Source organism: Dipodomys merriami, unplaced genomic scaffold (genome assembly GCF_024711535.1).
Source record: "Dipodomys merriami isolate MVZ:Mamm:240054 unplaced genomic scaffold, mDipMer1.0.p SCAF_2, whole genome shotgun sequence".
Classification (NCBI taxonomy): domain Eukaryota; kingdom Metazoa; phylum Chordata; class Mammalia; order Rodentia; family Heteromyidae; genus Dipodomys; species Dipodomys merriami.
The window spans coordinates 69879375-69892628 of record NW_027203381.1 but is presented as its reverse complement, the minus strand read 5'-3'; the positions used below and the strand labels follow the sequence as shown (position 1 = coordinate 69892628).

The window sequence follows — 13254 nt, the reverse complement described above, 5'->3', positions numbered from 1 at the left end:
TCTTCTGTGGAGTGGTGAGCCCAATAAATACCGTTTTACTATCACCAATTTTAGTTTGTTTTTTTTTGCGGCCGGTTATGGGGTCTTGAACTCTGGGCCTGGGCGCTGTCCCTCAGCTCTTCAGCTCAAGGCTAGAGAGAACTCTACCACTTGAGCCACAGCGCCACTCCTGGTTTTCTGAGTAGTTTATTGGAGATAAGACTCCTGGGGCTGGGAAGGTGGCTCAGTGGTAGAACGCTTGCCTTACATGCCTGAGGCCCTGGGTTCGATTCCTCAGCACCACATAAGCAAAAAGAAAACCGGAAGTGGTGCTGTGGCTCAAGTGGTAGAGTGCTAGCCTTGAGCTGAAGAGCTGAGTGTGAGTGTCCAGACCCACGAGTCCCACCCCCACGCCCCCCAAGAAAACCTTAATAGTAGCTCACATCTATAATTATAGCTACAAAGGCTGCCATTTGAAGCCCAGGGTTTTTCCATTGGTGAGCAAACACTGGCCACTTGAAGCAGCCTGACCACCCTCGCTGCGCCGTGCTAGTCAAATTTTGTGCACACCAGTTCTAAGGCCTGATTACTGAACTTGAGCTATTTTTTTTTTTTTTTTGCTCGCAGCTAGTACTCCATTTGAGTAACAGTTCCACTTTTGTTTTGGGGGGGGGGTTCCAGTCGTGGGGTCTGAACTCGGCCTGGGCGCTGTCCCTCAGCTCTTCAGCTCAAGGCTAGCACTCTACCACTTAAGCCACAGCACCACTTCCGGTTTTCTTTTTGCTTATGTGGTGCTGAGGAATCCAACCCAGGGCCTCAGGCATGCAAGGCAAGCACTCTACCACTGAGCCATCTTCCCAGCCCCGCACTTTTGATTTTTTTTTTTGATGGTTAATTGGAGATAAGCCTCATTGACTTTCCTGATGCAAATGGTTTTAAACTAGGATACTCAGACCTTGCCCTCTTTAGTGGTTAGTATTACTGGAAAGGCCATGAGCCACAAGCACTTTACTACATTGTTTTTAAACTTAATACCACATACAACTGAGTAATTCAGATCAAATTCTCAACTTTGAAAACATGTTCTTCCCCACACAGATCTGATAGCTCATTTTCTGTTATGCCTGAGAATTTTCAATGGCAGTGGACAAGCTGCATTTGTCATATTTTCTGTGAGCCATGAGCCTCTCCTCCCAATGGCAGTCGTCACTGCAAGAGATTTGACTGGGAACATGATGCACCTTCTAACAAGTGCTACATCTCCATTTTCAGCAGCTGCTTGTTCTACTCATCTCCCAGTCTTCCTACCTCATATTCACCTGGGGGGCACTTGCCTTAGTAACCAGGATTACAGGTGGGAGTTCTAGGCTGAGTAGCTAGTTATAAGCCATTGATGCCAGGCTGATGTATTTTTGAAGCAATAAATATCAGTATGCTAATAAGCCACACTCTCTGCGACTAAGCTATACCCTCAGTGATTTTTGTCGGTCGTGGGGCTTGAACTCTGGGCTTGAGCACTGTCCTTGTGCTTTTCAGCTCAAGGTAAGCGCTCTACTGCTTGAGACACAATGCCACTTGCAGTTTTCTGGTGGTTAATTGAAGATAAGAGTCTCTAAAGTTGGTACTCCATGAGGGGGCTCACAAAATAAATGAGGGCCTAGAACATTCCATATACCAACACACACACCCTTTTTTTTTAACATATGAAGAAACAAAAGTCTCAGGAACTTTCCTGCCTGGGCCAGCTTCAAACTGTGATCCTCAGCTCTCAGCCTCCTGAGAAGCTAGAATTACAGGGATGAAGGCCCAGGTGCCCAACTTATTGCTTAAATCCCTAACATTGCCTCTTAATATTTTTTTTGTTTGTCATGGGGCTTGAACTCTGGGCCTGGGTACTGTCCTTCAGCTCTTCAGGTCAAGGCTAGCGCTCTACCACTTGAGTCACAGCATCACTACGGTTTTCTGGTAGTTTATTATAGTCTCAGGAACTTTCCTGCTTGGGTTGGCTTTGAACCGTGATCATCAGATCTCAGCCCCCTGAGTAGCTAGGATTATAGGGGTGAGTGCTACGGGCACCCAGCTGCATCTTAGTATTTTTTGTACTCTGCTTGGCAACTTCCACCATTTTAAAGCACATTCCAATTTAACTTAGGAACACGTTTTTAAGCCACTTAAAAAATACAAGAGCACAGATTTACTTTATTTAATTTTCATTAGTTTAAATTCTGGAGGGATACAGCATCTGGAAAAAAAAAAAAGAACACAAAATCATTAGGTGTATGTTATATACAAGTATTGGGAATCACAGTATGTATCTGTCAGTATACCACTACTCATTTCTGAAAGTTGTCTGATAACATATTCTTGACTGTAAGGACAAGTCTTTATAGCATTCAGTTTCTAGGTGAAGACACTTAAGCAGCACTCTGTATACTCTAGGCAGGTGTTCTATTATCCCCAGCCCAAACTCTTGAAAAACAAGTACTGACATTTATACATTTATTTATTTATTGCCAGTCCTGGGTCTTGAACTCAGGCCTCGGCACTGTCCCTGAGTTTCATTTTTTTGCTGGTTGCGGCCTGAGCTCAGGGCCTGGGCGCTCCCCCTCAGCTCTTCAGCTCAAGGATAGCACTGGAGTCACAGTGCCACTTCCGGCCTTTTCTATTTATGTGGTACTGAGGAATTGAACGCAGCGTTTCATGCATGCTAGGCAAGCACTCTACCACTAAGCCACATTCCCAGTCCCAAGTACTGGTATTTAATATTGCTGCTTCTAATAACCAACAATATCCAAGGTCCTGAGCTTATGTCATAATATAGGCTATAGGCTAGGCAACCCATAGCTCATGCCTGTAATCCTAGCTACCCAGAAGGCTGAAATTTGAGGATCGTGGTTCAAAGCTATACTGGACAGGAAAATCATGTGGAGCTGTGGCTTGCTCAAGTGGTAGAACACTAGCCTTAAGCACAGCTCAGGGACAGGCCCCAGAATCAGCACCAAAATACAAAGGAAAAAAAAAAATCTCAGGCTAGGAATGTGGCTTAGTGCTTGCCTAGCATGCATGAAGCCCTGGGTTCAGTTCCTAAGTTCCATAAACAGAAAAGTCAAGCAGCACTGTGGCTCAAATGGTAGAGTGCTAGAGCAAAAGAAGCTCAGTGAAAGAACCCAGGCTGAGTTCAAGCAAGCCACAGGACCGGCAAAAAAAAAAAAATCTCAGGGTCACTCAGGGGAGAAGCACAAAGCCTATGTACCTCTAGTCATATGAAATAATATTTATCAGCCAAGTACTGATGGCCCATGCCTGTAATCCTAGCTACTCAAGAGACTGAGATCTGAGGATCATAGTTCTAAACCAGCCCAGGCAGGAAAGTACATCAGACTCTAGAGTAATAAGAGTGCTAGCCTTGAGCTACAGAGCTCAGGGATAGTGTCCAGGTGCTGAGTTCAAGCCCCACAACAGGAAAATAATATTTATTGAAATGAACTACAGGAAATGGAAACAAGTTTGTTTTCTGTTTTGTCTTGCAAGGATAAGGAGGGGCAAAGAAATGGAGGGACACAGGGTGAACAAATACCTACAGTAGTAGTACTCACTAGACACTATGTTGAAAATGAACTATACAACTTGTGAGTGGAGATAGGAGTGGAAAACTGGGAGAGCAAGGGACAAAATATTTTTTTTTTTATTTCTCCGAGCCAGGTGCCAGTGGCTCATGCCTGTAATCCTAGCTACTGAGGAGGCTGAGATCTGAGGATCACGCCAGCCCTGGCAGGAAAAGTCCATGAGACTCGTATCTCCAATAAAAACCACTAGAAAACCAGAAGTGGTGCAGTGTCTCACCTTGAGCTGAAGAGCGAAGGGACAGCCCCGAAGACGAGTTCAAGCCCCGCAACCAACAAAAAAATAAGATGCTATAGATTTTAGCTACACCAGTGACTCATGCCTATAATCCTAGCAACTCAGTAAGATGAGATGCACAGGATCTCAGCCTATGCATGAAAGCCTGAGACTCAAGATAGTCTCCAAAATAGCCAGCAAAAAAAACTTGGCTGACTTTGGAAAGCAGTCTGGAGGGTTCTTAGAAAGCTAAAGACTGACCTCCCTTGTGACCCAGTCATACCACTTCTAGGCATCTACCCTGAACAACAGGAACCAATATACAAGGACACATGCACCTCCATGTTTATTGCAGCACTGTTCACAATAGCTAGGATATGGAAACAACCCAGATGCCCCACCACAGATGAATGGATCCAAAAATTGTGGTATCTATACACAATGGAATATTATGCAGCCATTAGAAATGACAAAATAATGGCATTTGCAGGGAAATGGATGGAGCTAGAAGAAATCATGTTGAGCAAGGTAGGCCAAGAGCAAAGAGACAAACGGTACATGGTCTCCCTGATAAGTTGATGCTAAATTCAAAATGTTAGGTGATACCACAGAGTTAACAGGACTTAAGAAACAAAGAACTTCCACTCATCTGGTCGAACCACTACTAAATATCCTCATGCTGCTGATCACATGTATGGTATATATGTGTACACCGTTATATGTTAGACTAAGATAGACAATTTGCTCCAGGAAAGTTAGAATGAGCTTGTGACTTTTTTTTTTGGGTCCGGTTGTGGGGCCTGAACTCTGGGCCTGGGCGCTGTCCCTCAGCTCTTCAGCTCAAGGCTAGTGCTCTACCACTTAATCCAGAGCGCCACTTCCAGCTTTTTTCTTTTTTTGCTTATGTGGTGCTGAGGAATCGAACGAAGGGCCTCGAGCATGCAAGGCAAGCGCTCTACCACTGAGCCACCTTCCCAGCCGGAGCTTGTGACTTTAAATGAGCATCATTATTCCACAATACTGTGAAATTTGGGAAATTATGTAATCACTTAATCACAATTTAAAAAAAGAACCTCAGGGAAGGTAGGGAGGGAAGGGATAGTAGGGGGAACAATGGAGGGGGTAACAATGCCCAATAGGAAGTGTACTCATTACCTTACTCATGTAACTGTAACCCTCAGTATAGTATCTTTACAATAAAAAATAAAAATAAAAAAAAACCTGGCTGGAGGTATGGCTCCTTAATAAGTGAATTGAAAGGGTGTGATGCCTGAGTTCAAACCCATGTTCCAGTCAAAAGCAGGGAGTTGTGGCAGGTAGCTGTGTCAAAACATATCCTAACAATTAAGCTATACAAAAACATGAGTCTCTCAGGGCAGCTTAAGCAAAATCTGGAACTTTTGACACAATTCACTTGAACATCTTTTCACTATCATCCTTTGGCAAGCATACCAATTAAATGTTTACATTGCTCATCATTTATACAAGTCACTAATTTTGCAGCATTATTTGCTTGTTTCATTTCCTAATTGCAATACCTTAAACACAGCCATTTTGGTAATTTTACTTACCACACGGATTCTGTGTCCAATGGCCTTAGCAGGAAGGTTGCTTCGGAATTTGGCACGAACCATGCCACTGTTTCCATGGGCACGCGTTACCTTTCCCCAGATTACTCTGGTTTTGTTAGGTTTGCCGCCAGGAGTCACTGTGTTGCTGATTTTTAAAAAGGATGTGGTATGAGAACTCAAGTAACTAATTTGTCATAAAGTGTATCCTGTAGATACTAAGGTGAGTCTCAATTCTGGAAATCCTCATATCATTTGAGAAACTATAAAACGTCTGAAAGACCATTAATTCAAAAGATGCAGTAAACATGTCAGACACTTTTATCAGGGAATTACTTCAAAAGAGAAAAGGGCATATCCTAAACATTACAAATGGTATTGTCCCTGGGGTGGGTAAAAACAAAAATACCAAAAGGGCCAGGCGCCATTGGCTCATGCCTGTAATGGGCAAGAAGAGTTTCACTGGGACCTTTCTGCCCATGCTGGTTTTAAACCACAATCTTCAGATCTTCCTGAGAGGCTAGAACTACAGGCACGAGCTACCTGTGCCCAGCAAAATACTGTATTTTAAGAAATTAAAACAAGGGCTGGGAAGGTGGCTCATTGGTAGAGTGCTTGCCTTGCATGCATGAGGCCCTGGGTTGGATTCCCCAGCACCACATAAGCAGAAAAAACCGGAAATGGTGCTGTTGCTCAAGTGGTAGAGCGTTAGCCTTGAGCTGAATTGCTGAAGGACAGCGCCCAGGCCCAGAGTTCAAGCCCCAAAACCAAAAAAAGAAATTAAAACAACCAAGTGTGGGAGTACACGTTTGTAATCCCAACACTCAGGAAGTCAAAGCAAGAGCACCAAGGGTTGCAAGCCAAACTTAAGTACAGAAAATGTGTCTCAAAACAGAACATGTAGAATAAATCAGGGCACATAATAAAAGGAATTATATTGTTTCTTAGAACAATAAGTGCTGAAGTTACCTAAGTCCAATACCAAGTAACAACTGTAACTTCCCATTAAGTTCCTTAAAAGTTCCCATCAGGGGCTGGGAAGGTGGCTCGGTGGTACAGCGCTTGCCTTGCATGCATGAGGCCCTGGGTTTGATTCCTCAGCACCACATAAGCAAAAAGAAAAAAGCCGGAAGTGGCGCTGTGGCTCAAGTGGTAGAGCACTAGCCTTGAGCTGAAGAGCTGAGGGACAGCGCCCAGGCCCAGAGTTCAGGCCCCATAACTGGACTACCCCCCCCCCAAAAAAAAGAAAAGTTCCCATCAAAAGGTGGACACTGGCTAATCACATCTGTAATCTTACTTTTGGAGGCTGAGATCTAAGAATCACAGTTAGAAACCAGCCTGGAGAGTAAAGTCCCTCAGACTCTTACCTCCAATAAAACTCTCCAAAAAAGCTAGAATGAAACATTCCAAGGGGCTGGGAAGGTGGCTCAGTGGTAGAACACTTGCCTTGCATGCATGAGGCCCTGGGTTCGATTCCTCAGCACCACATAAGCAAAAAGAAAAAAGCCAGAAATGGCGCTGTGGTTTAAGTGGTAGAGCTCTAGACTTGAGCTGAAGAGCTGAGGGACAGCGCCCAGGCCCAGAGTTCAGGCCCCACGACCGGACCCAAAAAAAAAAAAAAAAAAAAAACCATACTCCAAAATAGCTAGAAGTGGGCCTGTGTGGTCCAAGTGGTAGAGTGCTAGCCTTGAGCAAAAAAAGCTCAGGGACAGCACCCCACCCTGAGTTAAGCCCCAGGACTGGGGTGAGGGAAGCCCCTGTCAATACCAAAAAAAAAAAAAAAAAAAAAAGGAGGCCAGTCTCCCTTGGCTCACTCAGTAATCCTAGCTACGAAAGAGGTTGAGATCTGAGGATTGAGATTCAAAGCCAGGACAGGCAGGAAAGTCTGAGACTTATCTCCAATTAACCACCAGAAAACCAGAAGAGGCTCTGTGGCTCAAGTGATAAAGCTTGAGCTGAAAAGCTGAGGGACAGCGCCCAGGTTGAGTTCAAGCCCCACGGCAGACCCCCCCAAAAAAAAGGGGGGGAGGGAAAAAATTCCAAAGCATCAAATTATTGCACTTACTTTTTTGCTTTGTATACATAAGCACATCTCTTGCCCAAGTAGAAATCGGTATCACCTCGGGCATACACGCCTTCAATTTTAAGGAGAGCCGTGTGCTCCCTTTGGTTCCGGAGACCCCGCTTATAGCCAGCAAAAATGGCCTTGCACCACAGCCTAAGACACACAAGAGGACAGACATTGAAGTTGTAAGTTTTGCATACCTTAAGCCATCAATAATTTGACTTGTAATGACTCGTCTATGAAAGTTATCTAAAGATATAAATCCTCTCCCAGCCCAATTCAGAGTTCTCACTCAAGTCCACATTTGTTCGGAATATTTTTTAAAAGCAACTACATTCCCAAAAAGGCATACCTTCCAGACATTTTGCCTTTTAGAAGTCCTGTTCCCAGCAGGCCTTAGAAGAAGAAAAAAAAAGTCAGAATCACGTAACACAAGTTTCTCAGTGTCACCTTATTTCTTAAGGCTGTGAGACAAATGGCTTTCGGACCAGCATTTCACTGGACTTCGTAATTATGCCTCCACATGGGTGGAGCGCGGAGGCTGGCAGGGCATTCAGACTTCAGAGTAACTGCTAACCTACACAAACTGCAAAGTGAAGACAAGAAGCAGGCGGCATAAAGCAGCCGCTTAAGAAACTCCAATGGAAGCAAAGAACAACTCACTGTTGCTAAGTAAGAGTAGACTCAATTCTACATGAAGCAGCAACACGAGGGAGCCTCACACGCTGGCAGCGGAAGGAAGGCCGCTACCAGACCGCAGGGGCCGGTGGTCACGGGCACGTCCGCATGCGCGGGCCCCGAGATCGCCTTCACTTCCCCCGGACGCCGGACAGGTATCGCCCGGCGGCACCGCGGCGCCCGTACACTATCCGCTTCCCATCCCTTCCATCCTGTCACCTCTCTTGCTGAAACCCACGGGAATCACTGTCTGGCAAAGTCTCCAAGAGGCACCCTTACCTCTCCAAGGGATAGGAACACACCAGCCCGATTTATTTGCCTCTAAACTTTAGCGGCAAGATCCCTACTCACCTCCACAGGCTCCAAGATGGCGGAGAGAGGAAGGCGAGGCCCCGCCGCATGGCTTTGTGGGAAATACACTTCTCCGCCCCTTCCCCTCCCTCCCCTCCATTTAGGCATCTTCCACAATCGCCAGAAAAACAAGACTCCGAAATCATCTCCGGACTGAAACCGCCCTTTCGAAGAGAACGCTCGCAATTTCCTTCCCTACGTCATTTAATTTCAACCCGGAACAAGTAGCATTTGGGAGGTGGGAAAAGGGAGGCGAAGTGGTGGCCAGCTACGGGAGGAGAGGAGCAAGGTCCCCCGGAGCTGTGAGTTGCTATGGCAACACCATAGCTTGGTTGGGTTCTGGGCTGCAGGTGAAGGTAAGGCGATGCTGGAAGACACTCCTCCAGGGTACCTAACTGGATTCCCCCCCCCCCCCCCCTCCCGTACCTGAGTGGAACACAGAGATTCTCGGATCCTTCCCTTGACCTGAAGAGTAAAGCCGACTGTGCAGCAGGAGGAAGGAGCGCTTCCTCTCCCCCTCCAGCTCTGCTTACTTCCTTTCCTCCCCTCTGACTTAAAAGCTGGGCCTCGCCAGGCACCCGCCGTCCCTGCCTGTAATTCTAGCCACTCAAGAGGCGCAGATCCGAGGTTCCTGGTTGAAAGTCAGCCCAACAGGAAAGTCCATGAGATATGGATCCTCCAGTTCACCACCCAAAGGTTGAAAGTGAAACTCAGCTAAAATGATAGAGTGCTATCCTTGAGGGGAAAAATATATATATATTGCCCATGGACCGTGCCCAGGCCCTGATTTCCAGCCCCAGAAACGGGCACACACGCACAGGTTTTGGTCCTTGGTCCTTGATCTAAAACAATAAGAAAACATTGAAGATTCTAAAGCGAGACATGACTATATTTTAAAAGACCTCTCTCATGTTCAAAAAAAAGATTTCCCCCTCCCCATGGGGCTGGAAAAGTAGCTCAGTGGTAGAGCGCTTGCCTTGCATGCATGAGGCCCTGGGTTCGATTCCTCAGCACCACATAAGCAAAAAGAAAAAGCCGGAAGTGTCGCTGTGGCTCAAGTGGTAGAGTGCTAGCCTTGAGCTGAAGAGCTGAGGGACAGCGCCCAGGCCCATAGTTCAGGCCCCACGACCAGACTCCTCCCACCCCCCAAAAAAATGATCCCTCCTGAATTGGAGATTGTAAAGTGGTTCAAGCAGGAAACGAGGAGATCTAGCATGGCACTGGTAGTTCTGAAGTAGAAGGTAAAATCCACAGGATTTCGTGGTGGTTTGGATTTGGAGGTGGGGACATGCTGGTGCCACGAAGGAGGAGAAAGCAGTAATGACTTCCTAGTTTGTAGCACAGGGAACTAGAATCCAGAGCAGAATTGAAAACATTGGATTTTACATAGCAATTGCCTTCACTTTTTCTATGTGAATCTCAGTTATCTATGTCCAAGCAGAAAAACAACCTAACAGAACAAAATTATTATTTTTGTTTGTTTTGGGTTGGGTCGTGGGGCCTGAACTCTGGGCCTGGGCGATGTCCCTCAGCTCTTCAGCTCAAGGCTAGCGTTCTACCGCTTGAGCCACAGCGCCACTTCCGGCTTTTTTTTTTCTCCTGCTTATGTGGTACTGAGGAATCAAACCCAGGGCCTCAAGCATGCAAGGCAAGTGCTCTACCACTGACCCAACTTCCCAGCCCAAGAACAAAATTCTTAATGTTTCTTCCTTTTAGTACTGCACCAAAAAAAAAGCAACTTGTTTAGAGCCTCAGTTTTTTTTTTGTTTTTTGTTTTAGTTTACATAAAAGATTCTGTTTTGTGTGTTTAAATTTTCACAGCAAGTTTTTTTTGTTTGTTTTTTGTCAGTTGTGAGGCTTGAACTCAGGGCCTGGGAACTGAGCTGTCCCTGAGCTTTGCTTGCTTGCTTGCTTGCTTGCTTGCTTGCTTGCTTTCCTCCTTCCTTCCTTCCTTCCTTCCTTCCTTCCTTCCTTCCTTCCTTCCTTCCTTCCTTCCTTCCTTTCTTCCTTTCTTTTCTTTTCTTTTCTTTTCCTCAAGGCTAATGCTCTACCACTTTGAGCCACAGCTCCACTTTCAGTTTTCAGGTGGTTAATTGGAGCTCAGAGTTTCATGGACTTTACTGCCTGAGTTGGCTTTGAACCTTGATCCTCAGATCTCAGCCTCCTGAGTAACTAGGATTATAGGCATGAGCCACCAACACCAGGCTCATATGTAAGATTTTTGTTGTTGTTCTTGTACCACCCTTGTCAGGGTCACTTTATTGTAGACAAAATCACACAGAAACAACCATTTACTATATCATTCAATAAAAAGCAGATTTTCCTAGAGGTTCTTTCAGCAAGCTTCTTAAGCTTGAAGAATTTAGGTTTACTGAGTAGAGGTAACATCTTTTTGCTTGTTTGGAGACAGGATCTCACTGTATATAACCTAGGCCAACCTCATTTTCATGATCTTCCTGCCTCTGTCTCACAGGTGCTGGGATTACAGGCATGAACCACCACACTTAGTTCCAAGAGGTAACGACTTGATAGCAAAACTAAGATGATTTCCAGGATTAGTACAGTGTTTCTTTTCTTTTCCTTTTTTTTTTTTCCCCGGTCGTGAGGCCTCAACTCTGGGTCTGGGCGCTGTCCATCAGCTCTTCAGCTCAAGGCTAGCACTCTACCACTTGAGCCACAGTGCCACTTCCAGCTTTTTCTGCTTATGTGGTGCTGAGGAATCGAACCCAGGGCCTCATGCATGCAAGGCAAGCACTCTACCACTAAGCCACCTTCCCAGCCCTCTTTTTTTTTGCCGATCGTGGGGCTTGAACTCTGGGCTTGGGAGCTATCCCTACACTCTTCAGCTCAAGGGGAGTGCTCTACCGTGTGAGCCACAGCGCCACTTCTGGTTTCCTAGTGGTTAATTGGAGATAAGAGTCTCACGGGCTTTTCTGCCCTGGCTGGCTTTGAACCATGATCCTCAGATATGAGCCTCCTTGGTAGTTAGGATTACAGGCGTGAGCCACAGGCGGCCGCTGCTTAGTATAGTGTTTCTAAATGTTATCTCAATTGTTCTTCTAGGTCCAGAGATACTAGTTAAATACAATAATCAGAATAACAGAAAAATAAGTCTTTATAGAGTTAACCAATTTAAAGTCAGAATACAAGGGAATGCTAAAACCATAATGGACATTAATTTATCTTAAGAGGAGGCACTAAAGCATGTAGCTTTAGTGTTGTAGGCCAGTAATTATGCAGATTGCTAATAGGCTTGAGCCCCAGGCTTTTAGGGTCTTTCATCTCTGGGGCTGCTGTACTAAACATACTGAGGAGATAAACCACAAATCTTACCATTCTGAAATTTTCTCAATGAAAGAGCATAGAAAACATGAAACCATCAGTTAGCACTCCTTTAATCTAATATTAATGTTTCTTTCTCATTTTAGGTGGCTGCATTTTTGTGAGATTTAAGCATACCTCAGAGAGAAGCAATACTAACTCAAGAAAAATGGGAGAGTATGTTCAAAGTCCCTGTGTGTGTGAGAGAGAGACAGAGAGAGAGACAGAGAGAGAGACAGAGAGAGAGAAGGAGGAGAGGGAGAAAAGTACTAGGGCTTGAACTAAGGCCTAAGCACTGTCTCTTAATGTTTTTTGCTCAAGGATACTGCTTTAAACTTGAGCCACAGCTCCACTTCTGGCTTTTTGCTGGTTAATTGGAAATAAGACTCTCATGGATTTGTTTGCCTATGCTGGCTTCAAACCTCAATCCTCATATCTCAGCTCAACTCTGCTTGTGTGTGTGTGTGTGTGTGTGTGTGTGATCATGACCGGTTAACTTTCCATGAATTATTTATCTATGACTGTGTGACAAATTGCCCCAAACCTGAATCATTTAAAACACAATTGTTTCATACAATATCTGAAGGTCAGGAGTTTATGAAGAGTCTGGGAGTCTTCTAAGTTGAAGTTAGTTGGTGGCCGGAATCATATGAAGACTTGATAGGAACTCAAGGATCTACTTCCAAGATGGTTACAGAGCTAGCCATTGCTGGTGCTGGCTGTGCTGTCCAGAGGCCTTTAGTTCTGCACTCTCAAGGATGTCTCCCCAAGGCTGCTTTGTTGTCCTCCTGACAAAGCAGCTTGTTCCCCCAGAGTGAAGATTGTGAGATACTAGGACAGAAAGCACTATCTCTTATCACCTAGCTTTGGGAGTCACACTCTGTTATCCCCTGGTATCCCTTGTGGTTGCATAGATTAGTCCTACTTAATGTGTGTGTGGAGGGAGGTGGGGTTGGAGGAACTAGACACATGCATAAATACCTAAAAGAAGCAAGGTTGGTGCTCATACCTGTAATCCTAGCTGCTCAGGAGGCTGAGGATCATGGTGTGAAGCCAGCTCAGGCAGGAAAGTTCATGAGACTCATATCTAATTAAGTAATAAACACACATGCATACACAGACACACACAGACACACACACACACACACACACACACACATCAGAAATGGAACTATGGCTCAAGTATTAGAGTGCTAGCCTTGAACACAAAAACTGAGAGACAGTGCCCAGACCCTAATTTCAAGCCGCAGGACCAGCACACACACACAAACACAAAGTTAATTTTGGTTTAAATTAAAATTGGTTAACATAGCCAAATAGCACAGGCTGTATAAGTTTGTTAATAAATTGTTGAGTAGGAAGGTATTCAGCAGAACTTTTTTTTTCTTTTTTCTTTTTTTTGGTTTTGCTTGAACTCTGGACCTGGGCTGTGCCTGAGCTCTTCAGCTCAAG

The 13254-nt window shown here is 45.1% G+C and overlaps 2 protein-coding genes across 7 annotated transcripts in view; one reads left to right on the top strand and one right to left on the bottom strand.

Moving 5' to 3' along the window:
* Positions 1-2158: 2158 nt before the first annotated feature.
* Rpl35a (ribosomal protein L35a) lies at positions 2159-8543 on the bottom strand. Of its 3 annotated transcripts, none has more exons than XM_070029998.1 (5): positions 8482-8543; positions 7805-7847; positions 7453-7605; positions 5391-5535; positions 2159-2221 (listed from the first exon to the last, which is right to left on the bottom strand). In XM_070029998.1, exons 2-5 carry the CDS (start codon positions 7813-7815, stop codon positions 2198-2200), a joined length of 333 nt encoding a protein of 110 aa, XP_069886099.1. In that variant the 5' UTR covers positions 7816-7847; positions 8482-8543; the 3' UTR covers positions 2159-2197. The 3 variants fall into 3 exon arrangements, with proteins under 3 accessions (XP_069886099.1, XP_069886100.1, XP_069886101.1); XM_070029999.1 differs by lacking the exon at positions 8482-8543 and adding an exon at positions 8410-8449; XM_070030000.1 differs by lacking the exon at positions 8482-8543 and adding an exon at positions 8116-8138.
* Iqcg (IQ motif containing G) overlaps positions 8256-13254 on the top strand; it is a 29831-nt gene continuing 24832 nt past the window's right edge. Inside the window, exons 1-3 of one of the 4 annotated variants that reach the window (XM_070029994.1) lie at positions 8278-8285; positions 10955-10998; positions 11910-11979. In XM_070029994.1, the coding sequence (XP_069886095.1) occupies positions 11972-11979 (8 nt within the window). In that variant the 5' untranslated portion in view covers positions 8278-8285; positions 10955-10998; positions 11910-11971. Of the gene's footprint in view, positions 8286-8603; positions 8838-10954; positions 10999-11909; positions 11980-13254 lie in introns of those variants that run through there. The other 3 variants (XM_070029993.1, XM_070029997.1, XM_070029996.1) reach the window with 3 other exon arrangements.

What these genes read in the sequence shown, in the direction of transcription:
- Rpl35a (XM_070029998.1), bottom strand. An exon ending in TATGTATACAAAGCAAAAAA is followed by an intron (nt 5,536 to 7,452) that starts GTAAGTGCAATA and finishes TTTAAAAATCAG; the next exon opens with CAACACAGTGACTCCTGGCG. An exon ending in TTGGACACAGAATCCGTGTG is followed by an intron (nt 2,222 to 5,390) that starts GTAAGTAAAATT and finishes TTTTTTTTCCAG; the next exon opens with ATGCTGTATCCCTCCAGAAT.